Raw genomic sequence first — 27,488 nt, 5'->3', positions numbered from 1 at the left:
GAGGGTGATTCCTGGACCTGAGAGGGGCCCTAGGAGCACATGCAGTGACAGTGGTGGGGGTGAGTGTGCTGCTGGGGGGGCAGGAAAGGGCTGGGGGAGTCCTCCTCTCTGGCCCCTGTCCTGGAGCAGCCTGCCTGCACCCCAAACTCATCCCCAGCCCTGCCCCATCCCAGAGCCCACACCCCCAGTCAGAGCTTTGACCCCCCCACCGCACCTTCAACCCTCTGCCCGAGCCCCTCCAGCACCCCAAACACCTTATCCCCAGTCCCAGTCAGAGCCCTCATCCCCCCACACCCTGACCCTCTGCCCGAGCCCTGAGCTCCTCCAGCACCCCAAACACCTCATCCCCAGTCCCAGCCAGAGCCCTCACCCACCACACCTCAACCCTCTGCCCCAGCCCTGAGCCCCTCCCACACCCCAAACCTCCCATTCCCAGTCCCAGAGCCCTTACCCCCCACACTCCTAGTCGCACCCTGTGCCCCTCCCACATTCCAAACCCCTCATCTGCAGCCACAACCCACTGCCCTCACCCCTGCACCCCATCCCTCTGCACCTCTCCCATCCCCAAACTCCCTCCCAGAGCCTGCACCCCAATCCCCTGCCCCAGCCTAGGGCCTGCACCCCAGACCTCCTCCCTCACCCAAACTCCCTCCCAGAGCCTTGGGCAGGTGGGGGGTGGAGTTTGGGCAGGGGCGGGTTCTGGGCACCACCAAAATTTCTACAAACCTGCCACCCCTGATCCTGCCCTGCAAACCTGAACTCCCAGCATTCTCAGGACACATGCTGATCCCTAGTGACCACTGCTGATATCCAGCACCTCCCTCCTCCCTTAACCTGTGAGTCCCTCTCTGGATTGGAACTGGACTGGAACCAAAGACCATCTTGGAAGCAACATTACCAGCCCAAGAAGTCAAAAATCATGAGTTGACCCCCCAAAATCACGGGCTCTACCACCGCCACTTCATTCATTCTTCGGCGGCAATTCAGCGGCAGGCCCTTCCCTCTGAGAGGGACTGAGGGACCCACCGCCGAATTGCCGCCGAAAAGCCGCCCCTGGGGGAGGGCGCAATTTTAAATTCTTGCCTCGGGCGCAAAAATACCTAGTTACGGTTCTGATCAGAGCAGGAAGGAGGCAAAATGGAGATGCTTCCAGGGTCCTTTATACCTTCTCCCATGGAGGGAATGCTCTTAGTCTTAGTTTGTGGAAACTTTCAGGCACAAGATGGAGTCCAGGGTCACATGAGCAAATCATATGCCTTTACATGCTTTGATGATTCACAGAAGCAGCCATTACCCATATTCTGGCAATGGTATCCACAGGAAGGCTCACTGAGCGGGATGAATTTCTTCTATAGCCCATTATGAGATTTAATTGCCTTCAATGGACCATCAAGCTTGAATAGTCCATTCACAATGGCTGGCTAGACTGGATATAAACTACTCTATAGGTGTTGCCCAGGAATACCGCACAGAGGTAGGATACCAGTATATAGTCAATATTTATAACTTCAGATACAAAAATAATATATGCATATAAACAGGATAATCATACTCAGCCAATCATAATTTTTTCCATTGACACCTTACATGACATACTTTGTAAAAGATTTGTTGCAATTGTCTAACAGTGGCAATATTAATGATATAAATGGTCATGTTTCATTCCTACAGCATCACAGCTAGTACAAGTTTCCAAATCTCGAGGTGGCTGATAAGACTGTGTGCTGGGCCAGTATTTTTCAGCAGTAAGGCTGCAAGTGAGAGTTAATACCAGAGACAGAAGCTGCATTTTCTTCCTTTGCTCTTCTTTGGTGTGTGTGTGTGTGTGTGTGTGTTTGCCTTGTTTTGCCCTTTGGAAGTGGGATCAGACTTTAACAACAGCTACGACAGTTTCAGCCCATCTCTACTAACTTCTTCTCTTTTCCCCAAAAGGACAATTATTACCATTTTTAATACCACCTAAGATACTGTCAAACAGCAGGGTTTTCCTTCCAAAAGGAAAATTAAGGAAGTAAAATGTTGTTAAAATGAAGGCCTTATTTACTACTTTACATTTCAAATGCTTTAAATGTTTTTCCTTCTTTTCATCATCTTTAATAAATGGTTAAAAATTAATACAGTGTTTGCTACAGTACAAAGCAGGCTAAAGTTTCTTTATATCAAACCACAGATCTTGTTGAACCCTGTTTAATGTTAAACCATGACTGGTTTATGTTAACACTTTTAACCCATATATTCCATCTAAATTAATACAACACACCTGACCCCCTTCAAAGACCTAAAACATGATCGCTAGATGGTGTTAACATGCACTTATCCCTCAGAAGGATCCTACTCCATAACGCACCAGTTTTGGCTCAGGACAGAACATCATGGAGCTAGCTACATTACGTGTTTGGTGGCCTCTATGCTGTCCAAGTAACAGCGTGAGAACTAACCAACCAATCTTTTAACTAGTTAAAAACTGAGATGAATCAAAATCCCAGCACCTCCTATTCAACCACATTTTTTATTTGGAGCTATGTCTTTCTCCCTAGCAACTGTCATGAAGGTAGGGGTCAGTCAGCCTCTTTCCCCTCCTGGACACTATATTTAATTCATAAGAATTATATAAGTTGTGTCAACACAATACTTCCACATAATGATGATGTGGTCCAGCTGAATTGCATACAATTCTGATCAAAGGTAAGTAGATGAAAAAGCAGTGTCAAGCTCATCTTTGGATTCCTCTGACCCTGGAGTTGCTGCATGTTGGGCCGGACCATAGACCCTAACTGCTTCTCATGGCCCCAAAGTGCCAAAATCACAGCCAGAGATCAGTGTAGCATATAGGCTTCCAGGACAAAGTCCCCTGTCTTCCAAGCATGCCCCCTACACCAGCTTGCCTATACTGGAATGATCCTCCTAGGGCAGGATACTGCAGACCTAAGGTCAGATTCCATCAACAATACACCACTAAGTAACTAACTACAGCCCAGTTATTGGGCCAGATACTTGGATACTTTCCGAACAGGAATTAATTCCTGACCTCAGCCTATTTGAGAAAAAAATCCCATTTTAGCTGTAAAAGTGGAAAAACAAGCGTTTACTATTCTAAGTCTAGATTTGAATAAGCTATAAGCACAATAATATTTCAAAGTTTTGAACTTCCCACATTACAACTTCAGCAAGAATACTTCCTTCGCTGACAGTTTCTGAAACTGCAACAAAGTGTATTCCTTTTAAACTCATGTATAGTGTAGTAATTAAGTTCATAACATTTGTGTGTAACATTTCAGCTAAATTTGGGGCAGCTACTCCTAAAAGACAAGAGATTTGTATTACAGTGACAACCCAAGAACATCACTTGTCATTCTTGCAAGTAATTTAATAGTGTTTAATTCTCTCATAATGAAGATTATATTCCTCCATTATCATTTATTTGTCAACCATTCAAATGAAGCCAGAATATTTTAAAACACCACAGTGCATAGACCAAATAGTGTTGAAAACTTTAAAATGACTCATAATCATACAGCTAAATATTTACATTAAAAAACTCTCTTCTGGAATACTTCCCAGTCTCACTAATAGTCTTTGCCAGCACACCTGCAGCTTTTTGTAACTAATTAAGGAACTCCAGCAAACACATTCAAAAATGCCTCAAAAACAGATGCAGACTCCATCAATTAAAAAAGCTAACACCAGCTTCAGCAATCGCTGAGTCTGTAATTGGAAAATGTGCTTCTTTTACTCCCTTTCTGAAAATTCAGTGATTTTCAAAAAAAAAAAAAAAAAAAAAAAAAAAATCTGCTTGGGGGGGGCGGAGAGAGGTAATAAATCAACTGCTTTTGAAACGGAAGGGACAAACTCAGCTTAGTCAAAAGAACTGTCCTAATTACCGGTACTAAACCTACACTTCATGTTGAATTATTTATATAAACTTGTGCTCTTGGAATCAAAGAAGTAACATCACTGTCTAGAGCAGAGCATATTATACACTAGGGTCACTACAGTCTAGCTCTAGCAATAAGCTCCATGCAGGCAACATCTCCTTGCCTACAAACCAACCATCTCCACATGAGCATACAGGTCAGCAGTGAGCTCAGTGTGGACATGATTGGAAACTTGAACAATGCAGGCTTCTTCACGCAGCTCTGTGAATCCACCTCAGTCTTTTTTAAAATCTATTTTTGCTTTTAGCTTTTTCTATTTCTATAATCAATTAATACAAGTCCTCAGAACCTCCCAAGGAGGACTTTACAGAGCCATTGGAAGTGTGTATGTCTTAGGGAGAGGTAGCAGATAATCAGAATTGGAGAGCGTTAGAAAAGTCTAAATTTTTCATTTCTGGGCCACATGGATCGTCATTCCTGATGTATCGTTCCCAGAAAAATTGGGCAACTGTAATACTTATTGGATTGGTGCAGATTTAATCTTAGTTTCCTCTCAGCACAGTCATACAAAGTAATTGGGTACGTATTTGTGTTTTAGGCCCTGATCCTGCAAGCACTTACATATCTGTTTAACTTTATGCACATGAATAGTCCTATTCGAGTCAGTGACACTATCCACATGCATAAAGTTATATGTTCATGTGTAAGTGTTTGCCAGGATCCGGGCAGTATTTGTTAAGGGTATCATCAAATCTTGACTGGCTCATTGAACAGCTCTTCTGTCAAGGCTCTAAAGGGTGATTTTGGGAGTGAGTCTCTACTCCATGCTGTGTCGAGCAGTAGCCCATCCTGTATGAAGTATATCTCTCAGGTGTCAATATTTCAGGATGAGAGCCTAAAGTTTATTTTTCATGGTCATTTGAGCAATCAAAACTCAGTTACTGGAATGTCCATGGGAAGTACACAGGCATGTAGCATGGTTGAAGCTAGTTAATTTTTTCAGTTTGAGCAAATATAGGTCAAAAATGTTTTGTGGTATTTTCCCAGCTCTAATATAAATAATTGATAACTTGGTATTCATCTCACATATATTCCTGCTTTTGGATAATTCCTAAAATGTCCTAGGGGTACAAGCTCCTTCTGGTACTCCATGTGGAAATCCAGGAGCAGGAGAAGGATATGGTTGGTCTCCTCTACTAACTGTTGACAGATAATAACTAACTAACTAACTAACTAGAGGGCTCCCTCCCTCAAACCTATGGGATGCAGTTACAGAGACAGGGAAGTTCCCCTCTTGCTAACAGCCCCCTCAATGATGAGAGTTTACTGTGGAAAGCCTTTATCATTTATTCCTTACTTCCTCAGCAAATGTTCATTGTTAATAAAGTAAAGTAATACAAGAATTTGCTCAAATTCTGAATCTGGTTCAAGTACAGTTCTGGGCCTGAGATAGGAAGTTAAGATCCCAGTTCAGACTTCTCTGTCATGGTAGGGGGTCTACTACAGACCACCTAACCAGGAAGAAGAGGTGGATGAGGCTTTTTTGAAACAACTAACAAAATCATCCAAAGCACAGGACTTGGTAGTGATGGAGGACTTCAACTACCCAGACATCTGCTGGGAAAATAATACAGCAGGGCATAGGTTATCCAACAAATTCTTGGAATGTATTGGAGACAATTTTTTATTTCAGAAGGTGGAGAAAGCTACTATGGGAGTGGCTGTTCTAGATTTGATTTTGACAAATAGGGAGGAACTGGCTGAGAATTTGAAAGTGGAAGGTAGCTTGGGTGAAAGTGATTATGAAATGATAGAGTTCATGAGTCTAAAGAATGGTAGGAGGAAGAACAGCAAAATAAAGACAATGGATTTCAAGAAGGCAGACTTTAGCAAGCTTAAGGAGTTGGTAGGTAAGATGCCATGGGAAGCAAGTCTAAGGGGAAAAACAATTGAAGACATTTGGCAGTTTTTCAGAGAGACATAACTAAGGGCACGAGAGCAAACTTTCCCACTGTGTAGGAAAGATAGGAAGTATGGCAAGAGACCACCTTGGCTTAACCAGGAGATCTTCAATGATCTAAAAATCAAAAGAGTCCTACAAAAAGTGGAAACTAGGTCAAATTACAAAGGATGAATATAAACAAATAACAAACGTATGTAGGGACAAAATTAGAAAGGCCAAGGCACAAAACAAGATCAGACTAGCTAGAGACAAAGGATAACAAGAAAACATTCTACAAATACATCAGAAGCAAGAGGAAGACCAAGGACAGGGAAGGCCTGTTACTCAATGGGGGGGAAGGAGCTGGGGGGCGGGGCAGAGAATAACAACAGAAAATCCAGAAATGGCAGAGTTGCTTAATGACTTCTTTGTTTCGGTTTTCACCAAGAAGGTTGGTGGCGATTGGACATCTAATATAGTGAATGTCAGTGAAAATGAGGTAAGATCAGAGGCTAAAATAGTGAAAGAACAAGTCAAAAATTACTTAGACAAGTTAGATGTCTTCAAGTCACCAGGGCCTAATGAAATGCATCCTAGAATACTCAAGGAGCTGACTGAGGAGATAGCTGAGCCATTAGCGATTATCTTTGAAAAGTCATGGAAGACGGGAGTAATTCCAGAAGACTGGAAAAGAGCAAATATAGTGCCAATCTATAAAAAGGGAAATAAGGACAACCTGGGGAATTACAGCTCAAACAGCTTAACTTCTGTACCCAGAAAGATAATGTAGCAAATAATTAAGCAATCAATTTGCAAACATCTAGAAGATAATAAGTAACAGTCAGCATGGATTTGTCAAGAACAAATTGTGTCAAACCAACCTGGTAGCTTTTTTTGACAGGGTAACAAGCCTTGTGGATGGGGGGAAGCGGTAGACATGGAATATCTTGACTTTAGTAAAGCTTTTGATACTGACTCACATGACCTTCTCATAAACAAACTAGGGAAATACAACCTAGATGGAGCTATTACAAGGTGGGTGCAAAACTGGTTGGAAAACCATTCCCAGAAAGTAATCATCAGTGGTTCACAGTCATGCTGGAAGGACATAGAAAGTGGGGTTCCACAGGGATCAGTTCAGGGTTCGGTTCTGTTCAATATCTTTATCAATGATTTAGAGAATGGCATAGAGAGTACAGTTATAAAGTCTGCGGACGATCCCAAGATGGGAGAGCTTGCAAGTGCTTTGGAGGATAGGATTAAAATTCAAAATTATCTGGATAAACTGGAGAAATGGTCTGAAGTAAATAGGATGAAATTCAATAAGGACAAATGCAAAATACTCCATTTAGGCAGGAACAATCAGTTGCACACATACAAAATGGGAAATGACTGCCTAGGAAGAACAATGAGGAGTCTTTGTGGCACCTTAGAGACTAACAAATTTATTTGGGCATAAACTTTTGTGGATTAAAACCCACTTCATCAGATGCCTGGAGTGAAAAATACAGTAAGCAGTATATATACAGCACATGAAAAGATGGGAGTTGCCTTACCAAGTGGGAGGGTCAGTGCTAACGAGGCCAATTCAATTAAGGTGAACGTCAGCCTATTCTCAACAGTTGACTAAAAGGGGTGAGTATCAGCAGAGGGACAATTACTTTTTGTAGTGAGTACTGCGAAAGGGATCTGCGGATCATAGTGGACCATAAGCTAAATATGAATCAACAGTGTAACGCTGTTGCAAAAAAAAGCGAACATTATTCTGGGATGTATTAGCAGGAGTGTTGTAAGCAAGAAATGAGAAGTAATTCTTCGGCTCTACTCCACGCTGATTAGGCCTCAACTGGAGTATTGTGTCCAGTTCTGGGTGTCATATTTCAGGAAAGACAAATTGGAAAATCCAGAGAAGAGCAACAAAAATGATTAAAAGTCTAGAAAGCATGACCTATGAGGGAAGACTGAAAAAAACAGCTTTGTTTAGTCTGGAAAAGAGAAGGCTGAGAGGGGACATGATAACAGTTATCAAATACATAAAGGTTGTTACAAGGAGGAGGAAGAAAAATTGTTCTTCTTAACCTCTGTGGATAGGAGAAGAAACAATGGGCTTAAATTGCAGCAAGGGTGGTTTAGGTTGAACATTAGGAAAAACTTCCTAACTGTCTGGGTGGTTAAACACTGGAATAAATTGCCTACGGAGGTTGTGGAATCTCCATCATTGCAGATTTTTAAGAGCAGGTTAGACAAACACCTGTCCAGAATGGTGAAGATAATACTTAGTCCTGCCACGAGTGCAGGGGACTGGACTAGATGACCTCTCGAAGTCCCTTCCAGTCCTATGATTCTGTGATTCTCCAAATTACAAGGGAGATTAGTTGTGAGCTATAATTTCAAGTGAATGGAAAATAAAGCTCTGCTGTAACCTACAGGTTTTGTCTAGCTTTGAGTCACAGCCATGTGAAAAAAAGTTCCTCTAGGTTCCATCTAAAGTCATAAATCAACCCAGATTTGCCTCACACTTGACGCATGTTTGCAAACCTCAGCAGACCTTTTGACAAATCTAGCTTTCATTTCAAATTGTGATGGCCCCTAAAACTAAATCTCTGCTCCTTCAGACACTTACGGTATGTCTACATTGCAAAGACAAAACCTGTGACACCAAGTCTCAGAGACCAGGTCAGCTGACTTGGGCTCAGGCTGTGGGGCTAAAAATAGCAATGTAGATGTTCAGGCTTGGGCAGGAGCCTGAGCTGACAGACCCTCCACGCTTGCTGGGTTTCAGAGCCCAAGCCCAAAGGTCTACACTGCTATCTTTAGCCCTACAGTCCAAGCCCTGCAAGCCCAAGTCTATTTGACCCTCGCTCTGATACTCAGCACCATGGGTTTTTCTTTACAGTGTAACCATACCCTTACACGTCTGTATAAAATTAAGCATATGCATAACTGTTCGCAGGATCACAGCCTAAGCCTCTAATTTCATATGCTATTTTAGACTAGAAATTAAAAACAAACAAAAAAACAAATTAAATTTCTGCTTGTCCTGAGCATTATAATCTCACGTGCTACTTAATTTTAATGAGCAGGGCCATGTTCTCTGAAAACTTTATTACAAGCTTGCATTGGCTTCAGTAAGAAGGCTCAGATCATTGTATGCTACAAACCACATTTAATATAATAATATTTACTATTTTAATGTATTGTCCATTCAACCCTTGGATCAAGACTTACAAATGAAAAGCATTGAGAAACACAATATGACAAAACATACCACAAAGAAATAAATTAATAAAGTCTCAAGAAGGGGCCGCTTTATGAGTAGCAGCCGTGTTAGTCTGTATCCGCAAAAAGAACAGGAGTACTTGTGGCACCTTAGAGACTAACAAATTTATTAGATTTATTAGATGTCTCCTCAATATATGTTTCACTCTATATGCATCCGAAGAAGTGGGCTGTAGTCCACGAAAGCTTATGCTCTAATAAATGTATTAGTCTCTAAGGTGCCATAAGTACTCCTGTTCTACTTACGCCTTTGGTTGTGCTGAATCATCTACAAAATGTACAGCAGACTGCACAGCTAGATCTCAAAACATTTGCTTTTGGATTTGTAATGATGTTCTTTATCTCATCTGCTTGTAAATTTGTATCCATAATATAAAACTTCCTACTTTCCATTCGGGATTACCAGAGCTTGCACTAGCTGCATTTCAACAACAGATGGCACCAATCATCACAAGAAATCAGCCAGAGATGTACTAGGTATAGTCTAGGTTTGTTTGTTACAAAAAGTAGCATCATGATGGAAAAACAAAATGCAACTATGCAAGCTAAAGGAAAGGAGAATCCCCTTGGAAATAGTCTGTGTTCAGGAGACTAGAATTTCATATTTAGCACGGTCTGTTTGTGGTAGGAATTACCTCATTTATCTGCTCAAAGTCTGACAAAAAAGGTGCTCTGGTTTCACACTCTTTTATTTTTTTGCCAAGCCATAGGCTGTTGGCTCAAGCTTTGGAGCTTACAGAGAGCTCTTCCGAAGCAGCAGCTTCTCTCTCTCACCAACAGAACTTGGTCCAATAAAAAAATATTACCTCACCCATCATGTCTCAAAAAATCATGAGAGCTGGTTTACAAATCACAAGCAGTTCTCTGTAACAAGGGGCAGGAACTTACTTTTCTCTTAAATGAAAGCTGAGATTCTGAGGTAATAACATGATTCCAGGAACTGAGACTTTGAGAGAAGGGGGAGGAAGAAACCCACCAAATATGGTGAGTCTCAGAATATACGAGGGGAATTGAAGCCACTGGTTACTTTTCCAGAAAAGGCTCCCCTGTGCTCACAAACAATGCTGCTTAATCGCTCTCCTTCATAAGGCAATTTCCATGCCCCTCTCACCGGCCCGAGCCAGCGTCGAACTATGTGCAACCCAAGTGCAAGGCAAGGCGGCTGTAGAGGGGTTTGTCATCTGCTCCAGGAAGGATTTTCCCCCCAGTCACTCTGAGCAGATGCTGAAGGGAAGGGAAGTGCAGGACAGGGTTGAGCTCCTATTGAAATGAACAAGGGAATTTTTGAGGCCGTTCCTGGTGACGTTTCTGTCTCGCGTTTCGCGTTCCTCTGAAGGGCCGGGGAAGGGCGTTACCCCCAGGAAACATGGCTCATATCGATACAGCGTAGGGCAGGGCGCTTGTTTTGCCCTCGGTAAAGATGGCAGCTAGACGTCTTGCCCATAACAAAGATGGTCGCCACGCGTCTTTTTCTCGGAGGGGCAGCGGGTGGCCCGTCCCAATAACGTGGATGGCGGTTGTTTGATGGGGCGGAGTCAGGGCACCCTGCGCCGACCATGTGTCGCAGACGGATGACGTACCTGTCCCGCCGTGATGAGGGCAGCAGGGGTTTCCCCGCTGGTGTTGTTGTCCCTGGGGTCCGGAACTATGGGAGGCAATAGCGCAGGGCTCCCTGGCCGGCTCTGATGGCGGCGGCCGCAGCGGCCGACGGCCCCGTGCCGGTGCTGGACGAGTTCACGGCTCCGGCGGAGAAGAGCCGCTTCCTGGAGAAGAGTCGAGGCCGCATCCAGAGCCTGTTCGGGGTGCGACTCGCCGTGCTGGAGGCGCCGGGAGACTGGTGCCCCTCGGGACGGACCCCTGGCTCGGGCCCGGCCACTGACCGGATCTGGCTGCGGCTCTCCGGGGACAAGGAGACTGTGCGCAGCGCCAAGGTAACAAGGGTCGGGTCGGTTCTTCAGGTACATCGGCCCCCTGGATGCTCCCAGCCGGGGTCCCGCCCCCCGGGAACTCTCCTCACCTGTCCCGTCCCGCCCACAGCTTCCTCCTTCTTAATCCCCCCCCGGCTCCTGACAGGGCCCCGTGCCGGGCTGGACCCAGGGTGAGAACAAGTCTGGCTCACAGCCACGCTCTGGCTGGCGGGAGAGGGGCCCTGTACAGCGCTGAGCACGTTATCAGCGCCTAACAAATAACGATGATGCTTATGCTGAGTCCCTGCTGGCCACACGGGGTGGGGGGGCACACTTGGCACTTCGCACAGACCAGGGCCGGTTTTGATTTACACGTGGTTGCTGAGCTTGGTTATTTTTGAAATGGGCCTGGAAGGAAGGTGGTCTCTGATTGTAATGTGGGCTGTATGCAGGGAGTGGGAACATGAGGTTCAGATATTGGGGTATATTCCAATAGTTGAGAACCTCTGTCAGTCTTATGGAGGATAAAACTGATTCTTGATCTAAGGCCTGATCTACATTTGAAATGTAGCTCAATATAGCTGTGTCTCTCAGGGGTGTGAAAAAATCCATGCCCTGAACTCTGTAGTTATGATGACCTAACCCCCAGTGTAGATGCAGCTAGGTTGAATGCTTCTGTCCACCTGGTTACCATTGCTCAGGCAGGTAGTGATCCTAAAGCCACAAAAAATCCCTTCATCGCTGTAAGCTGGATCTAAACTATGGGTAAGGCCCTCCATTTTCAGTTTTTATTAAGTTTCCTGGGAATTTAAAAAATGGGCGTAATTCAGTACAAAAAATTAAGTTTTCTGGGTGAAATATTCAGGGATAGGAAGATAGAAAAAAACAACAGAGTAAGAGTATTAAAAGTAAAAGGAGTTTAATGCTGTCACTTAATTAACTTTATGTTAACAGTACATACACATATGTGCAGGCATGTGTTGCCTTACTTTAACAGACAGCCTCATGTTGCATCTAGACTAATTTATTAACATAAACACATCTACCCAATGCAATGAATTGGATTTTCTTAACATAATCAGTATTTTCATGTACTTCTGTTCGTCCAAAATTCAGATGAAAATCAGTAAATAATAATAATAATTTAACTATGGAGTTATGCTGGCATATAGCTATGGTGCCATAGCTATGCTACTATAGTCCCAATAGTATAGACGTGGCCTTAGTGTATGTTTGTATTGGTGTAACATAAACAGCTATGGATCAGCCCTACCCTACCTCAGATAGCTTTAGATTGAGTATTTGTGTGTGAAGGGAGGAGGCGGAAGAGAGAGAAATAAAATACATCCGTATAAAAAGAACTCCAAGTCAGGCACTGACTTGTCCTAACAAGTTGGTGTTCAGATTGTCAGTGTATTGTTTTTTGTGCCATTGTTTATAAGCATGAGAAATAAGGAACCAAACATTATAAGGTTCTGTCAACACTAAAGTGTAGCCCTGCTGTCACACAATTGTGAAAAATGGCTGTGTCCTAAGCATTTTATATCAGTTTCTTCTAGACTGTGCAGGCAGGAAAAACAAAACAAGAACCATATTCTAATCATGTTAAGAAATGTTTTAGTCAGCATGGTTTTTACCATGCACGCAACTTGATTTCTCCTTGAGAGCTATCTTACAGTCAGGCTGCAACCATAATAATTTGGTTTCTTCTTGAGGGCTGTATGGATGGTAAAAAGTATGTTAACTAAAACATATTTTCTTAATGTGATTAGAATATAGTTCTTGTTTTGTTTTTCCTGCCTGCACAGTCTAGAAAAATCTGTTAAGAAGTGGTTGTGCCCCAGCCATGTTATACAATTTTTAAACATGTCTATTTTCATCACATTTTTGTAGCCTAAGGCTCTGTTTATCATTGCATTGAATGGTTTTAACACGGTTCTTCCTCGAAGAATGCTAACAGTTTGACATTGCTAATACCTCTTCAGCATCAGAGCAGACAGAGCCTACATGATTTCATCAGCTTAGTTCTTGGAATAGGTGGCAATTTATCCAATTAAAAAGCAAAAAAAATGAGTTATACTAAGCCAGGAAAAGGCTAGCTAGTCTTTCCTGTTCTTACATTGTCTGATATTTTGGAGTGTTGGGTGTGACAGTAACTGATGTGAAACAATGTCCTAAGAGTGGTTTTGTAATCAAATTTCTTTGGCTAACTTTTTGGGGGTCCAACTACAATGTTACAATTGGCGTTACTCCAATAGTTAATGACGTGGCAACTGTAGCCCATTTGAGGCATGTGGGGAGAATGGCAGATTGAGCATCATAATTTGTTTAGGAACCAGTCTGCAAAAAGTAATTCCTGTTGTGTCTCTCGTCCTTGTATTAGTAGAGATTCTTAGCACCTATTCCTAGGCCTAATTCAATAATAATTTTATCTTTACATTTTAGTTGTTAAGGTTTGATTCTTTAGCTGTGGAACTGCAGAATAATTTATTTCAATTAAATCTATGAATGATTTCTAGATTGAAAAAGCCACCAACTCTCAGAAGCTTAAAGTTTTTACTATTATTTATATAACAGAAACCCTAACAGGGTCAGCATCTCATTGTCCCATGTGCTGTACAAACACACACAAAGAAGTTTCCCCTCTCCAAAGAGCTTCCATTACAACTGAATAAGTATTTCTTTTCCTAACAGCAAGGTTTGTGGAAAGTGGCAGAAAACTTTAAAATGTGTTTTTAGAAAAATTGAGTTTTCTTTGATCATTGTGGATGAGCTAGTCATTCTGTAAACACTGCTTTCAAGAAAAAGATAATTTGTTGTGCTTGTAAATGTGCTAGTCATAGCACTAGAAATTGAACTGCTCTAGTTATTTACAGAATAAGTAAAACACATGCAGGGGGAAAAGCCAATGGTCCTACTAATGTGCCTTCACTTGAGCATGATAATTATCCCCTACTTCATACCTCTAAAGCAGTGAAACTCAAATCTCTGTGGTTCAGGAACCAAATTAGCCATCAACATTACCCAAAAGAGTTGCAGTAGTGTGAATTCTTCCTTTAATTTACTATAGTACTATATATTCATATTTAAACAGTATGAAGGGGAAATATTTAGTTTATATTATTCTCACAGCAAAATGATTGACCATGTATTATGATTTTATCAACTACAATTGGTTAATAACATGGTAAAAACATCCTGATTAGTTAATAACTTAGGTTAATAATTAAAACACTGTGTGATTTAATTATGTGCTGCAAAGAGCCATTTGTGACTCTCAAACCTCAGTCTGAGTATCACTGCTGCAAATAAATCCTTGGCTTCTCTATGGAGACTACCAAAAAAAGTGCCAGTTGTGGCTGTAGATGTTATTTGGGGGTCCCCTTTTAATTCTTACTTTAATTGAGGCAACAAATTGTCAACATTTTAACCACAAAGTTGCCTAGGCCCGTTCTAGGCAGGGTTAGATGACACAATGGTTAAAACTCTGTCATTTGGTGGACTCTGGTAGTACTTGAGACGTTGAGATACAGCCACAGAGCTGATGGTATTGATTTTCAATTATTATTAGCTGTAACCATTGAAAATTAATTTGTACCTCCTAGTTCATGGAGTCCATGAAAAGAATCTGCCATTTATATTTAAAAGAGAGAGCGTTCTAGTTTGTTTTGGAAGAATTTGACCAGCTCTTTATAGGTGGAAGTGTCCAGTGTTAAGAGCTGTATTCATGACTAATTGATATGTTGCTGAGATTTATAGGTATAGCAACAGAAATACTTTTGTTAAGGGAAGCTGAGCTGCAATGGAAACCCATTAAGCGTTTTGCTCAATTCTGAGTAACCAATATTACAAAACATGATAGAGGAAGGACTCTTTTCAACCCAAATGTTGAATTTACCTATTGATCATGAACCTTATGAGTAGACTATACATAGATACAGTGCATACAAAGTGAGTATGCATAGAGTAATGCTGGGTTTTAGCTCTGATACACTGCCTGACTACTAGGTAATGTATGTGTGAATTTGTCTGCTCATTTTAGGTTCATGGTAAAACTAATCAGGGAATAAAATGTTAAGAGTTCCACTATGATAGCCTTCTGCAACAACTTGAAAAGTTACTTCTGCATTGGATAGAGCAAAAATGTAGAATAAAACAGTGGGTTTACAATTTCAAGTGTTTAATAATCACAGATGGCTAGTATAATCAGAAATGACTGACATTTTGCATATTTTCAGTATCCATTAAATAACTAACCTGAAAATTGTTATTTATTTGATCAGATGACTTAAAAAATTGAAATGGATAATAGAACCTAGCCCAGGTAGGTGACAACAAAAATACTATTTGATGGCCCGTGGGGAATCGGTTCGTGGTTATAATTGACACAGATGTTGGCCGTCTCAGTGAGAAGCTGAGCATCTGAATGAGCCTTGTAGCTCCCTCCAGGTCAAGATTTGAAAGGATATTGGCTGGGCTGTGTGTGTAATTGTACATTGCCATTGCCTTATAAAAACAAAACTTCAGACTCCAGGTCTGTCAATCACAAGCAGTAAAGTCCCTTCAGAAAGCATTTTCACTACTATATCTGACTTTTAAGAAACTTTCCAGATACTGAATGTCTCTCTTTCACTACCATTGTATTGCTATTTTTATGGGGGAGGGGACTGTGTGTGTGTGTGTGTGTGTCAGAAAAACTACTTGCCTCCTTCAGCTTATGTTACAGCAGCAGTTTGTACTACTGTGTAGTCTTGCAACATCCAATCCTTAAGACTGTTGATGAGAATCAAAGATGGCACAAAGCAGTGTCCATCACATAATATTTATTTTCAGTTCCATTCAAAAGACAGTTTTTTCCGAAGTGGAGATAGAGAACAAAATTGGTTGGATGTTTGCTCTTTTTATTTGTTTTTTGTTTTGTTGTAAGAGTGTTGCAAACCAATAAATCACAAGTGGCCTTTAAAATCACCAATGCTGCTGCAGACTGCATTGCCAATATATTTTGTTCCAGTTACATGATCTAGCTTTGAAGCTGGAGGTCGTTGATTTGAATCTTGGTGGAATACCATTAATCATGTTAATGTGTAGAGTTAATACATGATGTTTTGGAGCCTGTAGGTATGCTGACTTCAGTAGTTTAGAAACTGGCTTCTTGGCATGATAGAAAGTTAACTGTAGAAACAGGAGTTTCCTTGGTGGCTTTTACGTGTTTAGAACAAGGTTGTCTAAATTCTTGTCTGTGATATTGTCTGCGATCCAAATACATGCTCGACTTTCCAAGTTACGCAAGAATTTTCAAATAAATGCAGCAGTTAAGGAGGAGGAGATGCCAAAAATCATTTATCTCCAGCGATAGATGCAACTGTGGTGTTTACTATGACTATCTGGATACTAAACTAATTTTGTATATGAGCACTTCCACTTTTATTTTGAAAGCTGCAATAAGCTGAAAATGAAAATTAGACCTGCTTTTCTGAAGATGCCAATGGACATTTCACCTCCTATGGCTCTCTACTAAACACTATTTTACAGGTTATAATCCATAACCGCAGCTCTAATGATGGATGTTTAAGAAAATGGCTTGAACACCAAGTCTCTAAAAACTGATTCCCACACTATGAGCTATGAAACGTTTCTTAGTGGTCTTCAATATTAGATATTTTGAAAAATCAGGCAATTGTACTTTGGGAGGTTAAAAGAGGTGGTCTGTGAAAAATGGAAGGGTAAGACTTTTCTTATTAAATGGTCTCGAACCACTGCTGTGAAATAAGATAAATGTCTATCTTTAGTACTAATTATTAGCATAAAATATAGTTCAAGACTAGGTAGGGAGCCACAAAGGCCAAGATCAGTATAGTAGAGGCCTGGGTTGTGTACTGGCTGAAAAAAGGAAAGATAATTATGTACTAGAAAGAAACAAATGCATGTCTGCTACATAGAAATTATATTTAAACACCTCCGTGGAAGATAGAGAATTAATAAGACATGTCACCACTTTGATTCATACCCTATTGTCTGACGAGAAAAGAAAAGAGAAACCCCAAAATTTACTGTATTGCTTCATTCTTTAAAACAGACATTGCAAAACACCTAGCTACATTGGTAAGGTTAATGCAAGGTACTCTTTATAAATAAATAAAAGATAGTTTTGTCAGTCCATTGTGAGACTTGCTTTATTGCCATTGTAAGATTTAAAACTAACTTTAATGGATGTCATTTGCAGTGGTGTTGTAGCCATGTTGGTCCCAGGATATTAAAGACAGAAGGTGGGTGAGGTAATATCTTTTATTGGACCAACTTCTGTTGGTGAAAGAGACAAGCTTTTGAGAGCTCTGCATAGCTCTTCTCTCCCCCATTGCCTCTTTAATGGATGCCATTCATTTTTCTGAAACAGAATTCTATCCAAAAAACCCCGTGAAAAGACCATTAAAAGTTTTGTGTTCAGCACTCTGTGCTTCGATCCCTCTGCCTTGTCCCCTCTTGCCCATTCTACCATCCTATGCCTGACTTTTGCCCTGCCTTCCCCTGTCCCCATCTCCCTCCCTCAGCTTCTGCCTGTGTCCCCTTATCTTAACTGTTTCCCTTTTCCTCTCCCATGGTCTTCATCCTGATACTTGCTCCTGTCTCTTTTTCCTCCATCGCTCCATCCCACCCCCATTCTTTGTATTCAAGTCAAGCTGCTCTCCTCCTTCACCTTGCTGTCTGAGTGAGAGCATTGAGAGACAGCATTGTTGCTCTTGGTTCCATTGCCTGCCACAGCAATGGCCCCTGGCAGAGGGGAGGAGTATTTACAGGGAAAATCCTGCTCTGCCCCTGCAGCCCCGGAATGGAGCATTCAGTTGCTGTGTAGGACTAGCACAAATCTTTTCAGGTCTTTATATTGGAACTGAGGATGAAGCCTGCGCAGTGCACATGGACTTCAGAGAACTTAGCTGTCAGTTCTAACAAGTTTCTACTGAGCATGTACAAACCAGGTTTTGGTTTGGGTTTTTTTTTTTTGTGTTTATAGCTTGGCCAGATTTGGGTGAATTTTCATGAAAATTCCATCCCTGATATCAAAACAATCATCTCTCCAAATTTCAAGTCCTTACTCCAAAACATGGAGGCACTAGATCATCTCAGTGAAATAATTACAGGATTTTTTTTTTAAATAGCCAAAACATAATTTTCCCTAACCTCATTCTCAGAGATGGCTGAACCATGTTAGCTGAAACTTTCCAAAAAAAAAAAAAAATGCATCTAGACACAGACAGCCGGCATGGAAAACTTCAGCCCAAACGATTAGTTTGGCAAAGTTATAAGCAACTGAAAACAAAGCTTTGGAAAGTGTTTGCCTGTCTATAGGTGCTACTAGCTGTGCCACCTGTATTTTGATGACAACAGAAATGTGTCTATAAAGGAACAAACATACTTGGAATAACTTTTCTTGTTTTCCTTGTTTAGATATAGAAATGATTGGATTGTGGAGTTCTGTCATTCAGTCACTCTTCCATTTCCTACCAGAATCTGTCCTTTTAGAATCTTATTCTTTAAAACTGAATTATAAAAAGTGTGGATGATTTTTTGTGTATGTGTGGCTTTCTTTAAGTATAACTACCTGTTCTAAATACATGACTGACTAATGGAGTTGCAGTTTAAAATAATGTAATGAATATTTTATTCAGGTAATGGAAGAATCTATAATTGTTGGCATCTGGATACCATGGGGTGGGGGGTGTTTGGTTGGTTTCTTAACGGAAATAACTACCTATATTAGGATTGGTACTGAAACTAGCTTTATGTTAAAAATGTTTTTGTAGCTTGATGTATGCATTCTGAAGTTTAAATACTGATCTTGAGTGAATAATTAAACAGTGCTAGCATAAAATATAACTGTAAAGAATTGATATTACTAATTATACCTATTGCAATATTTTTAAATCATTTGTTAATTTTCTTTATTTTTGGTGTTGGAATACTGTAATCTTTTTTTAAACAGAGATAAATTTGTGGGCTAAACCTCACCCCTCCGGTAAAAACATGCATCATTTCAGCATCAATTTTCTGCAGAATATCTTTGTAGCTGACACTGGGACATTAGTTATATCAGACCACCTTGCAAGACTGCATGTCACAGATGAACTTGATTTATTATTCATAACTATAGGGAAATTGCCATAAGAATATCCCTTGAAAATAGTCTTGTGCAAGCCGTTTTTTTGTTCCAGCATGTTATTTATGAACCAGAATTACCTTATGACATTGTTGAGTCAACTTCAGAAGAGCATGTCTCTTCTCTGACTAATATTGGTAAAATGCATCCTTATACTGTCTTTTTTTTTTTTTTTTTTAAGAGAATCAATCAACAACCATGTCAACTTCAGCTATAAAAAACATAAGAAATAAATGTTTGTTTCAAATGAGTTAGCTGATAGCATAGCCAAGCATAATAAATCAAAACTGTTTCTATTCTTACAAATCTGATTTTTTTTTTAAATCAGACTGTGTATGCATTCAGCAATCTGTATCCCAAAAGAAAATAAGACCTAATTACATACTGTATGAATATTGGGAATAACTATTTTAACTTGGCATAGATTTCAGGGTTTTGAGGCAGGTCTAGAAACCTTGATAGCCGCACTTTCTATGCATGTAAATGCTTCTATGCAAAGGTTATCATTTTGACAAACTTTAGACAGTGATCCCCAAACTTTTAAGGGTTGTGCACCTCCTTACCCCTGTCCATGCCCCTTTCCCTCCCTCCCCCACCGCCGGGGCTGGGAGCGGGCTAGAGCTCCGGGGGGTCAGACAGGGTAAGGGGGCCAAGGCCGCAGCTGGGGGTGGGTCTGGGTCCAGGAGTGGGGCTGAGGATGGAGCCGCGGCCAGGGGCCAAGGCTGGGGGTGGGAGCAGAGCTGTAGCCAGGCTGTGATGGGAGTCTGCAGCTGGGCCCGCAGCCAGGTGTAGCTCCTCTCCCACCCCCAGCCTCAGCCCAGAGTCGAGAATGGAGCCAAGGTTGGGGATAGGGCCAGGAGCTGGGGCCACAGCTGCGTATGGGGCCGCAGCAGAGCTGGGGGCTTTGTGGCGCTCCCTCCCAGCTCCCCCCCCATCGGGGCTGGCCTGGGCCCCTCCGTGTCTTCCCCTCCCTCCCTCCCTCCCCCCGAAACGTTCCACTTGGGGGCACACGCCACAGTTTGAGAACCTCTGCCTTAGACTGTAGTCTCCTGGGAAACCCATAACAGACATTTGAAATGCAATGTTTACACTTACCTTGGATATCTTCCTCTAGTTAATAACGTCATACATCATAATAAACTGGCTTTACTGTCTATTATAGTAGCTTATCATTGGCCTAAACAAAAAATATTGAAATTGTATAGACACTTTTGATTTGTAAAAAGTTGTTCACTATGTTCTCTCTCTCTCTCTCTCCCTCCCTCCCCCCGTCCCCCTTTATAGGAGTATATTAAGGGACTCTGTGAACCTGAACTAGAAGAAAAGGAATGTTATCCAAAGGATATGCACTGCATTTTTGTTGGAGCACAGAGCCTGTTTCTTAACTGTCTTATTCAGGATACCTGTGCTGATATAACAGTGCAGGAAATAGGATTACTTAGTATTAAGGGTGGTGCGGAGGCTGTTGTGATGGCTAGAAGTCATATTCAGCAGTTTGTGATGCTCTTTGAAAACAATGAAGGCTTATTAAGTGACAAGGAATCGAACATAAAAAAGCAATTTAAACAATTTGTGGAAGCACATGCAGATAAATATACAATGGACTTGTTGATCTTGCCTAGCTCTCTTAAAAGAGAACTTCTGAATCTTACACAAAGTGATTGCTGTGAAGCAGATGGCAATATTATAGATCTTACTACAGATTCTGAAAGTACACCAGAGTTTTCACAAAACAAAACCCCAAAACTAACTGTAATGAGTGGAGATGGAAGAACAATTGGAGAGGAAGCAAGAAAAAAAGCTGGAACCCCTGTAACAGAGCTTACAAAACAAATGGACACTGTGTTTTCCAATGCACCAGGAAAGTGTTTTGTTCCTATTAATGGTGTGACTCCACTTGAGGCATCTGTTTCCAAAGAGAGACAGTCATGTAAAAGGAGGTGTTCTGATGCTGAGGAAAGGCTTCCTAAGAAACAGTTTTCATTAGAAAGTGATCAGGAGGGCAGGCCTACACCATGCAGTAAAGATCCAGATAGGGATGCAGTTATTGATCTGGTTTCTGATAGCTGCAATGAGTCGGATGATCCACGCTTCTCTATTACAGACTGTGATGACATTAGTGAGGAAATGGAATACAAGATTCTTGTAAACTTTTTCAGGACCATGGGATATTCCCAAAAAATTGTAGAGAAAGTTATTAGTGAACTGGGACAATCAATGGAACCATTAATGCTCCTGGAAGCAATAGAAAAGGAAAGTACAAAGTTTCAGAAGGAAAAGGAACAGTCACCGCAGATATCTAGAACTGTAAGTGTGCATTCAGGTGGTAATGCAGATCTTTCACAGACTCTGAAAGACAGAGGTTCTATCAGTAAAAATCAACTTAAACCCAGTCATACTTTAAAGGAGACAAAAAATGTAAAACAAAAAAGAGCGAATTCACCACGTGCACAGCTCCGGGCAGAAGACAAAATGCATGTGACAGACTATAAAAATAAATCTGCTCTTCCTTCCACTAAAAATTCAACAGAGCATTGTAAACAAGTACATTTGAATTCTTCTGACCAGAGTCCCAATTCCAGGACAAATGATATAGAAACTGATGGTCTCATACCGTCTTTTAACACTGCACAAGAATTAAAGAAATATGGAGCACTAAAAGATGTTGACTTTGTAGCAAGAGGGAGCTCAGACCGAGAGCATGCATCAGTTCAGACTGAAACTGTAGTTCAGCAAAAATCTGCAGGGCCCTCGAATACGCAGAATAATCAACCTGTTCATGTGCAGAGACCAGGACATTGCAATCCTTCCCAGTTTAGACTCCTCCACCAACCCTCTTTTGATATCCCAAAACCCATTGAACGTCCTCTTCCAACTTCTGTGTTTCCATCCCAACTGCATGCTCCAAATCTAGAGAGGAAGACAGTGGGACCGTACAGTCATCATACAGATGCCTCAGTTACTGGGGTTCAAAGGTTTATGGATTCTCTTAAAAAGCCGTATAATCTGGAGTTGAAAAATGAACCTGGGAGAGCATATTTAAAACACATCATTATAGATGGAAGCAACGTTGCAATTTCGTAAGTATTGCTAGTTTGTGCTACTTCTCTTTATTAAGTGTCAATGAATTTCAAAGTGAAACTGGGAGGAGCGAGCACAGCCTGGGTATAAAAGCCTGTCTTGTCAAAAATTCTTGTTAACTGGCCTCCGTGTGACCAGCTATTTATTTACTACTCCAACAGAGTTCCCCAGCAATTTTGTAGTAATGGGCTAATTTGGTAAGGTGTATAGTGCTGAATTCTGTCCATTGCAAGCTAGATGAGCAACATGAACCTCATTTAATTGCCTATTTAAACTGTAGAAAAAAATCACAGTTTAATACCTGTATTCTCCAGTTTCTATTATAAACGTGTATGGTGTTACTGTTTAATGGTTGCCATGTTCCACTTAAGTGCTTTAGAAATTCTTCTAGATACATACCTCAGAGATGATGCTCAAATACTGTGCTGATGTGCGTGGTATAAGAATAGCAGTCCCATTTCTGTCATGTGTGAAGCAATTCCCAGAGAAGTGTGTGTATGTTTGGGTGGGGGAGGACTTTGACCTCCTGCTAAATAGAGCTACTGTCTATTTATTAAAGCTTAAAGTTTTTAGTATTTGATAAAATAGGTGTGAGTTTAACTATAATTTTTAATATTTGTAAGTCAATTGAAAAATTTAGTACATACTAATAGTTGTCCTAATTCTAAGTTTATATATTTTAAATGTTATTCTGTGGTACCCTTAAAGATTTGACTTCCACTAAGGGGGGTTGTGTATTTTGTTTGACGCCTACTGGATGCTGTGTGAAAGACTAACAAACAGAGGAAACAGTGCAAAGGACAGTATACAAAGTAAACTTACAGAAAATAGACTTCTACCTTTCAGTTATACTAATTTTAGGTGCTCGCAGTTTTTACCTATACTTGTTAAGAGTGAGACTGGGGGCTGGTCTACACTAAAGCTGTAAGTCAACCTAAGTTGCGCTACTTCAGTTATGTAAGTTACTACATAACTGAAGTAGACGTAACTTAGGTCGACTTACAATAGTGCCTGTGCCACAATGTGTTGACGGGAGATGCTCTCCCACTAACTTACCTTCCGCCTCTCAGGGAGGTGGAGTACAGACATTGACAGGAGAGTGCTGTTCCATTGACTTAGCTTGTCTTCACCAGACTCACTAAATTGACACTACTGCATCGATTGCAGCAGTACTGTAAGTATAGACGAGTCCTGAGATGGGACTTCTAAATTGTCCTCTCCTTTAGTTGATCTCATGCACCTCAAACTATGGAGTTTGCAAGCAAATGAGTAGTAGAGTGATTACTTGCTTGAGAATTCTTCACAAAAATGGAATGTGAAAGTGTGATAATCTAGGAACATTTCATTTCTTTTTTGGGGAAGTGCTGTTTTCCAGGAATAGACTAATTGAGCTTCCTGTTGCTCCACTGACTAATGCTAAGATAAGAAGTAACCCTGTCGTGCTTTGAGTTCCTCTGCAATGAGAACAAAGAAACTGTCTAATACGAAAATAAGTGTCTCATCTGAAAACTCACCAGCAAAAAGTAAAAATTGATTACTGACAGCAAAAATAAAATCAAACCAAAACAAACAAACAAAAACCCTCTATGGATTAATTTACTCCTGATTGGCTAGGAAGGGAATAAGCTAGACTTCATGTCCTCCTTTAAAACAGACCCTTTATTTTAAATATATTGCTTTAAAAGCAGGAAATACTAACTGAAGTGATATGAAGGACCTAATTATAGACCTAAAACTTCCAAGTGGTGATTGAGGTCAGTGTTTGAATGGGTCACTTCATAGAGTAGGCCAGAGTGCTGCCTGTAAAGGTAATGCAGGAAATGCTCTCAACTGGATGAGATATACAGCAGGTCTTATTCACTTGTAGCCATTAGATCCAAGATGCTGTTAAATAGAATTATTTTAAATCTGTGTCCTAAACAAACGAACTTTAGTTTAATATTTCTCAGAATATGTAAATTTTCCCTGCAATATCAATTTACAGCATTCTTTATTTCCTGCCCTAAACATTTAGTGTTTCTTTGTGCTGTTAAAAAGCTGGAATGTAGTTTCCCATCAGTATCTGTAAATATGTATGTATTTGTATATACATACATGCATATGTGAATTATTATTTTTTTTAAAAGTCTGCAAACTTTTGGCTAGATGAGGATAGAAAAATGGACTCTTAACTACTACACCTTGTACATCTAGAAGCAGCCATGGATTTAGCCACCCAACCCACAACTCACAGTTCACTAAATTGTGAATCTTGTTAACAAACAGTGGACAAATTTCCTTAGTTGTTAGGGAGAACATAACTTCCACAAATTCCTCCATCTCCTTACCCAACCTGACATCCCCACTCTCCAAGCCCCAGTTTCATTTTGACACTAGAAGAGCCTGATAGATATCAACATCTGGATCCAGTGAAAAGGATGAAGGACTTGAAAAGAGGCTTGCTCAGTCATAGAAAATGTGAGAGTGCAGAGGATGTCATGAATGCTTGTATACAACAGAATAATATTTAACACAAAACTATCTTTGTTTTACCAAACTACTTATGACTTAATATATATTCTGTGGAACTCGTAACTGTGGATTATTTTGTAGTGCATCGTGCTTCTGATTTTGAAATCTTCTCTCATTTTACTTTTATAATGGCTTATAAAAAGTCAAAATTTTCTGCTATTCAGATGCAGATCATGGTTGTTTCTGAAGTCTCTTCTACTGTTAAGCTGCACAATTAGTCCTAGGTATCCCCACTTCCAATCATATCTTCAGAGTGTACTTACCTACTGTAAAGGTAGCTTTTCCCTTATTTTGCTGGGAATAGGAGATTTGAACTTTATTTCATTCCTTCAAGACTTTAAGATACCTTTCTTGCATTGGATATTTTAGTGACAGGTTGGCCTGGATCCTTCACATCCCTTTTGAGCTGGACGTTTTTGTTTTGTTGCATGCGAATAAACATTCAGGTGCTAAAGTTCCATTACTCAGGAAGAAATTTGTCATAGCTGTTAGAGCCACGAAAGAAATTCAAAATTGAAGAAAAAATTCTGCATCTCTAGATGTTGAGTTGAAATTTCATGATGTTAAATCAGTTAGGGCTTTCAGCAGAAATTTGATCTCAACAGGTGCTGGTCTCATCAGATGTTCCATGGACTCCTACAGATCATCCTTAAAGCCTGAAAGCTTCTCCGAAGAGAGATTAAAAGAAAGCAATTTGTCTTAAAACAGCAGCACCTGTTAGTACGGTAGTTAAGGGTATGTGTCAGATTCCTAACGAAGTATGTTACTTTAGGAGTTCATATTGTAGCTCTTAACTATATTTCAGTTTAGACTGAAATCTAGAATACAAAACATTAATAGTGACTAATTCTTTAGCCCTCAATAGAATTAAAATAGGTTACTAACATAAATGTCATGGACTGATTTGTTTGATGTCTGAGAGATGTTACTTTGTGGGGTGCAATGTTTTCTAGTTAGAACATCCTATTAATCTATTGTCAGTATTTTAAAAATAGTTTAAAAAATGGTCTAACTAGTGATCAGTGGTTTGAGAATTGACCTGCTAAACCCAGGGTTGTGAGTTCAATCCTGGAGGGGGGCCTTTTAGGGAACTGGGGTAAAAATCTGTCTGGGGATTGGTCCTGCTTTGAGCAAGGGGCTGGACTAGATGACCTCCTGAGGTCCCTTCCAACCCTGATATTCTATGATTCTATGATAAAGAACAGTAAAATATAGCTACATTCCCAAAAGTGTAGATTCTTTCAAGGTTGCTCAGATATCACAGTACTAAGTGCATTACAAAAACTCTCTGATCTTTTCCTTCACCCTTGTATTCCATCTACTTTGTGACCGGTTTCTGTTTTTCTTTTTCCCCTAGTGTTAGCCTGATGACTTCTGTTTCAGGCCACTTATATTTGCTGATAGTTGAGTAGACCTGGGAGTGTTTCCAGAACTGGCTGCTATGCTCCTATCTCATCTCTTGGAACCTTACCCATGGCCAGAGGTTCAGTGCTTTCTGGCATATCTCTACGGGTATTCTTAAGGTTTCTTATTGTACCTTATCTCAAAAGGTGTTTGTAGCCTCCAGCACCATAATGTCTGAGCACCTACTTCACTGACGGGCTTTAAATTCACAGGTGCCAAATATTCATGCTGAAAGTAGTTGCACACTCTTGCAGTCAGAGAACAAATCTTACTTTCACTGGCCAAATACAGCTAATCCATTTTAAAGAGCAAAGATCTAATAATGCTCTCATGGACCTCTTTGTAATCAGTCCAGAAAGATTTTTTTTTCTAAAAGGGAGTCAGAAAAGCAAGTTTTGAGTAAATGAATCAATCTGAGGAAATTGGCCTCTTTTTGCTTGTGGCATATCATGAATGGTCAATGAAGTGAGTTAACCATTTGTTCCAAGATAAATAATTTACCCAGTCTATTGTTAGATAATGTAGGAAGCTTTCAAATACAGTGTGTTACCTTCCTTAAAGTATGATGGTTATTAACTAAAGGAGATAATTTGATAGCTATTATTCTAACTTCAGTTTAAGGATCCTTAGGTATATCCTCTGAAGAATTAATTTGGATACCAGTCTTGAAAATGCCAGCATTATAAGGGTTAACTGAAGTATTTGATTAACACTTCCTGTCACTTGACTGTTGCAGTCCTGGTAGCTCTTACGGGGAAATTCTTTATGACCCACAACTGTATGACATTACTTGAATAAAAGTACAGTGTTTTCATTACTGTAAATAGTTCATTTGTGAAGCTATTTCCTCATTGTTCAGATTTTGTTCTTTAGAAAATAGTCATGCAAACTGCAAGTCACAATTATGAGTCATAATTTATCTTAACCTTTTTAGACCGATTTCCCAAACTTATATTAATGGAAAAGAAATGCAAATTGCTGGGGTTATGTACAAAGTAACAAATCCACCACATCCTCTTTAATATTTACTTTTTACAAAAGGAGCATTTTTCTGGAGAAAGAGAATGGGGTTTTATGTAATAGAATAGTATGAGCTCAAAATTCTGTCAGAAGATATAATGTGCATTGTTCTTCCTAGCACTCATGAAGGTATTGGATGCTTCAAAAAATAAATGTCTGGATGTATCATGCTCGGTGTAAAAACTCTGAAATGACCACTCAATTAACAGATAGTGAATTAAAAAGAAAATACCTTAAAGCATTCTTAAGCCATTGCCTAAAGTTTCACTTCCATACAGGCTTGTTTTTGTTACATTGTTAGCTCAAGCTATAACGTG

At 40.4% G+C, this 27,488-nt stretch overlaps 1 protein-coding gene across 1 annotated transcript in view; it reads left to right on the top strand.

The window, feature by feature from the left end:
- Positions 1–9,013: 9,013 nt before the first annotated feature.
- The window catches only part of N4BP1 (NEDD4 binding protein 1), a 35,802-nt gene continuing 17,327 nt past the window's right edge, over positions 9,014–27,488 (top strand). Inside the window, exons 1-2 of the mRNA XM_054048958.1 lie at positions 9,014–11,027; positions 20,440–22,235. Coding sequence (XP_053904933.1) covers positions 10,782–11,027; positions 20,440–22,235 — 2,042 coding nt within the window. The 5' untranslated portion in view covers positions 9,014–10,781. The remainder of the gene's footprint in view (positions 11,028–20,439; positions 22,236–27,488) is intronic.

The sequence above is a fragment of the Malaclemys terrapin genome, chromosome 14 (assembly GCF_027887155.1).
Source record: "Malaclemys terrapin pileata isolate rMalTer1 chromosome 14, rMalTer1.hap1, whole genome shotgun sequence".
Classification (NCBI taxonomy): Eukaryota; Metazoa; Chordata; order Testudines; family Emydidae; genus Malaclemys; species Malaclemys terrapin.
This window is presented reverse-complemented; position numbering and strand designations above follow the sequence as displayed.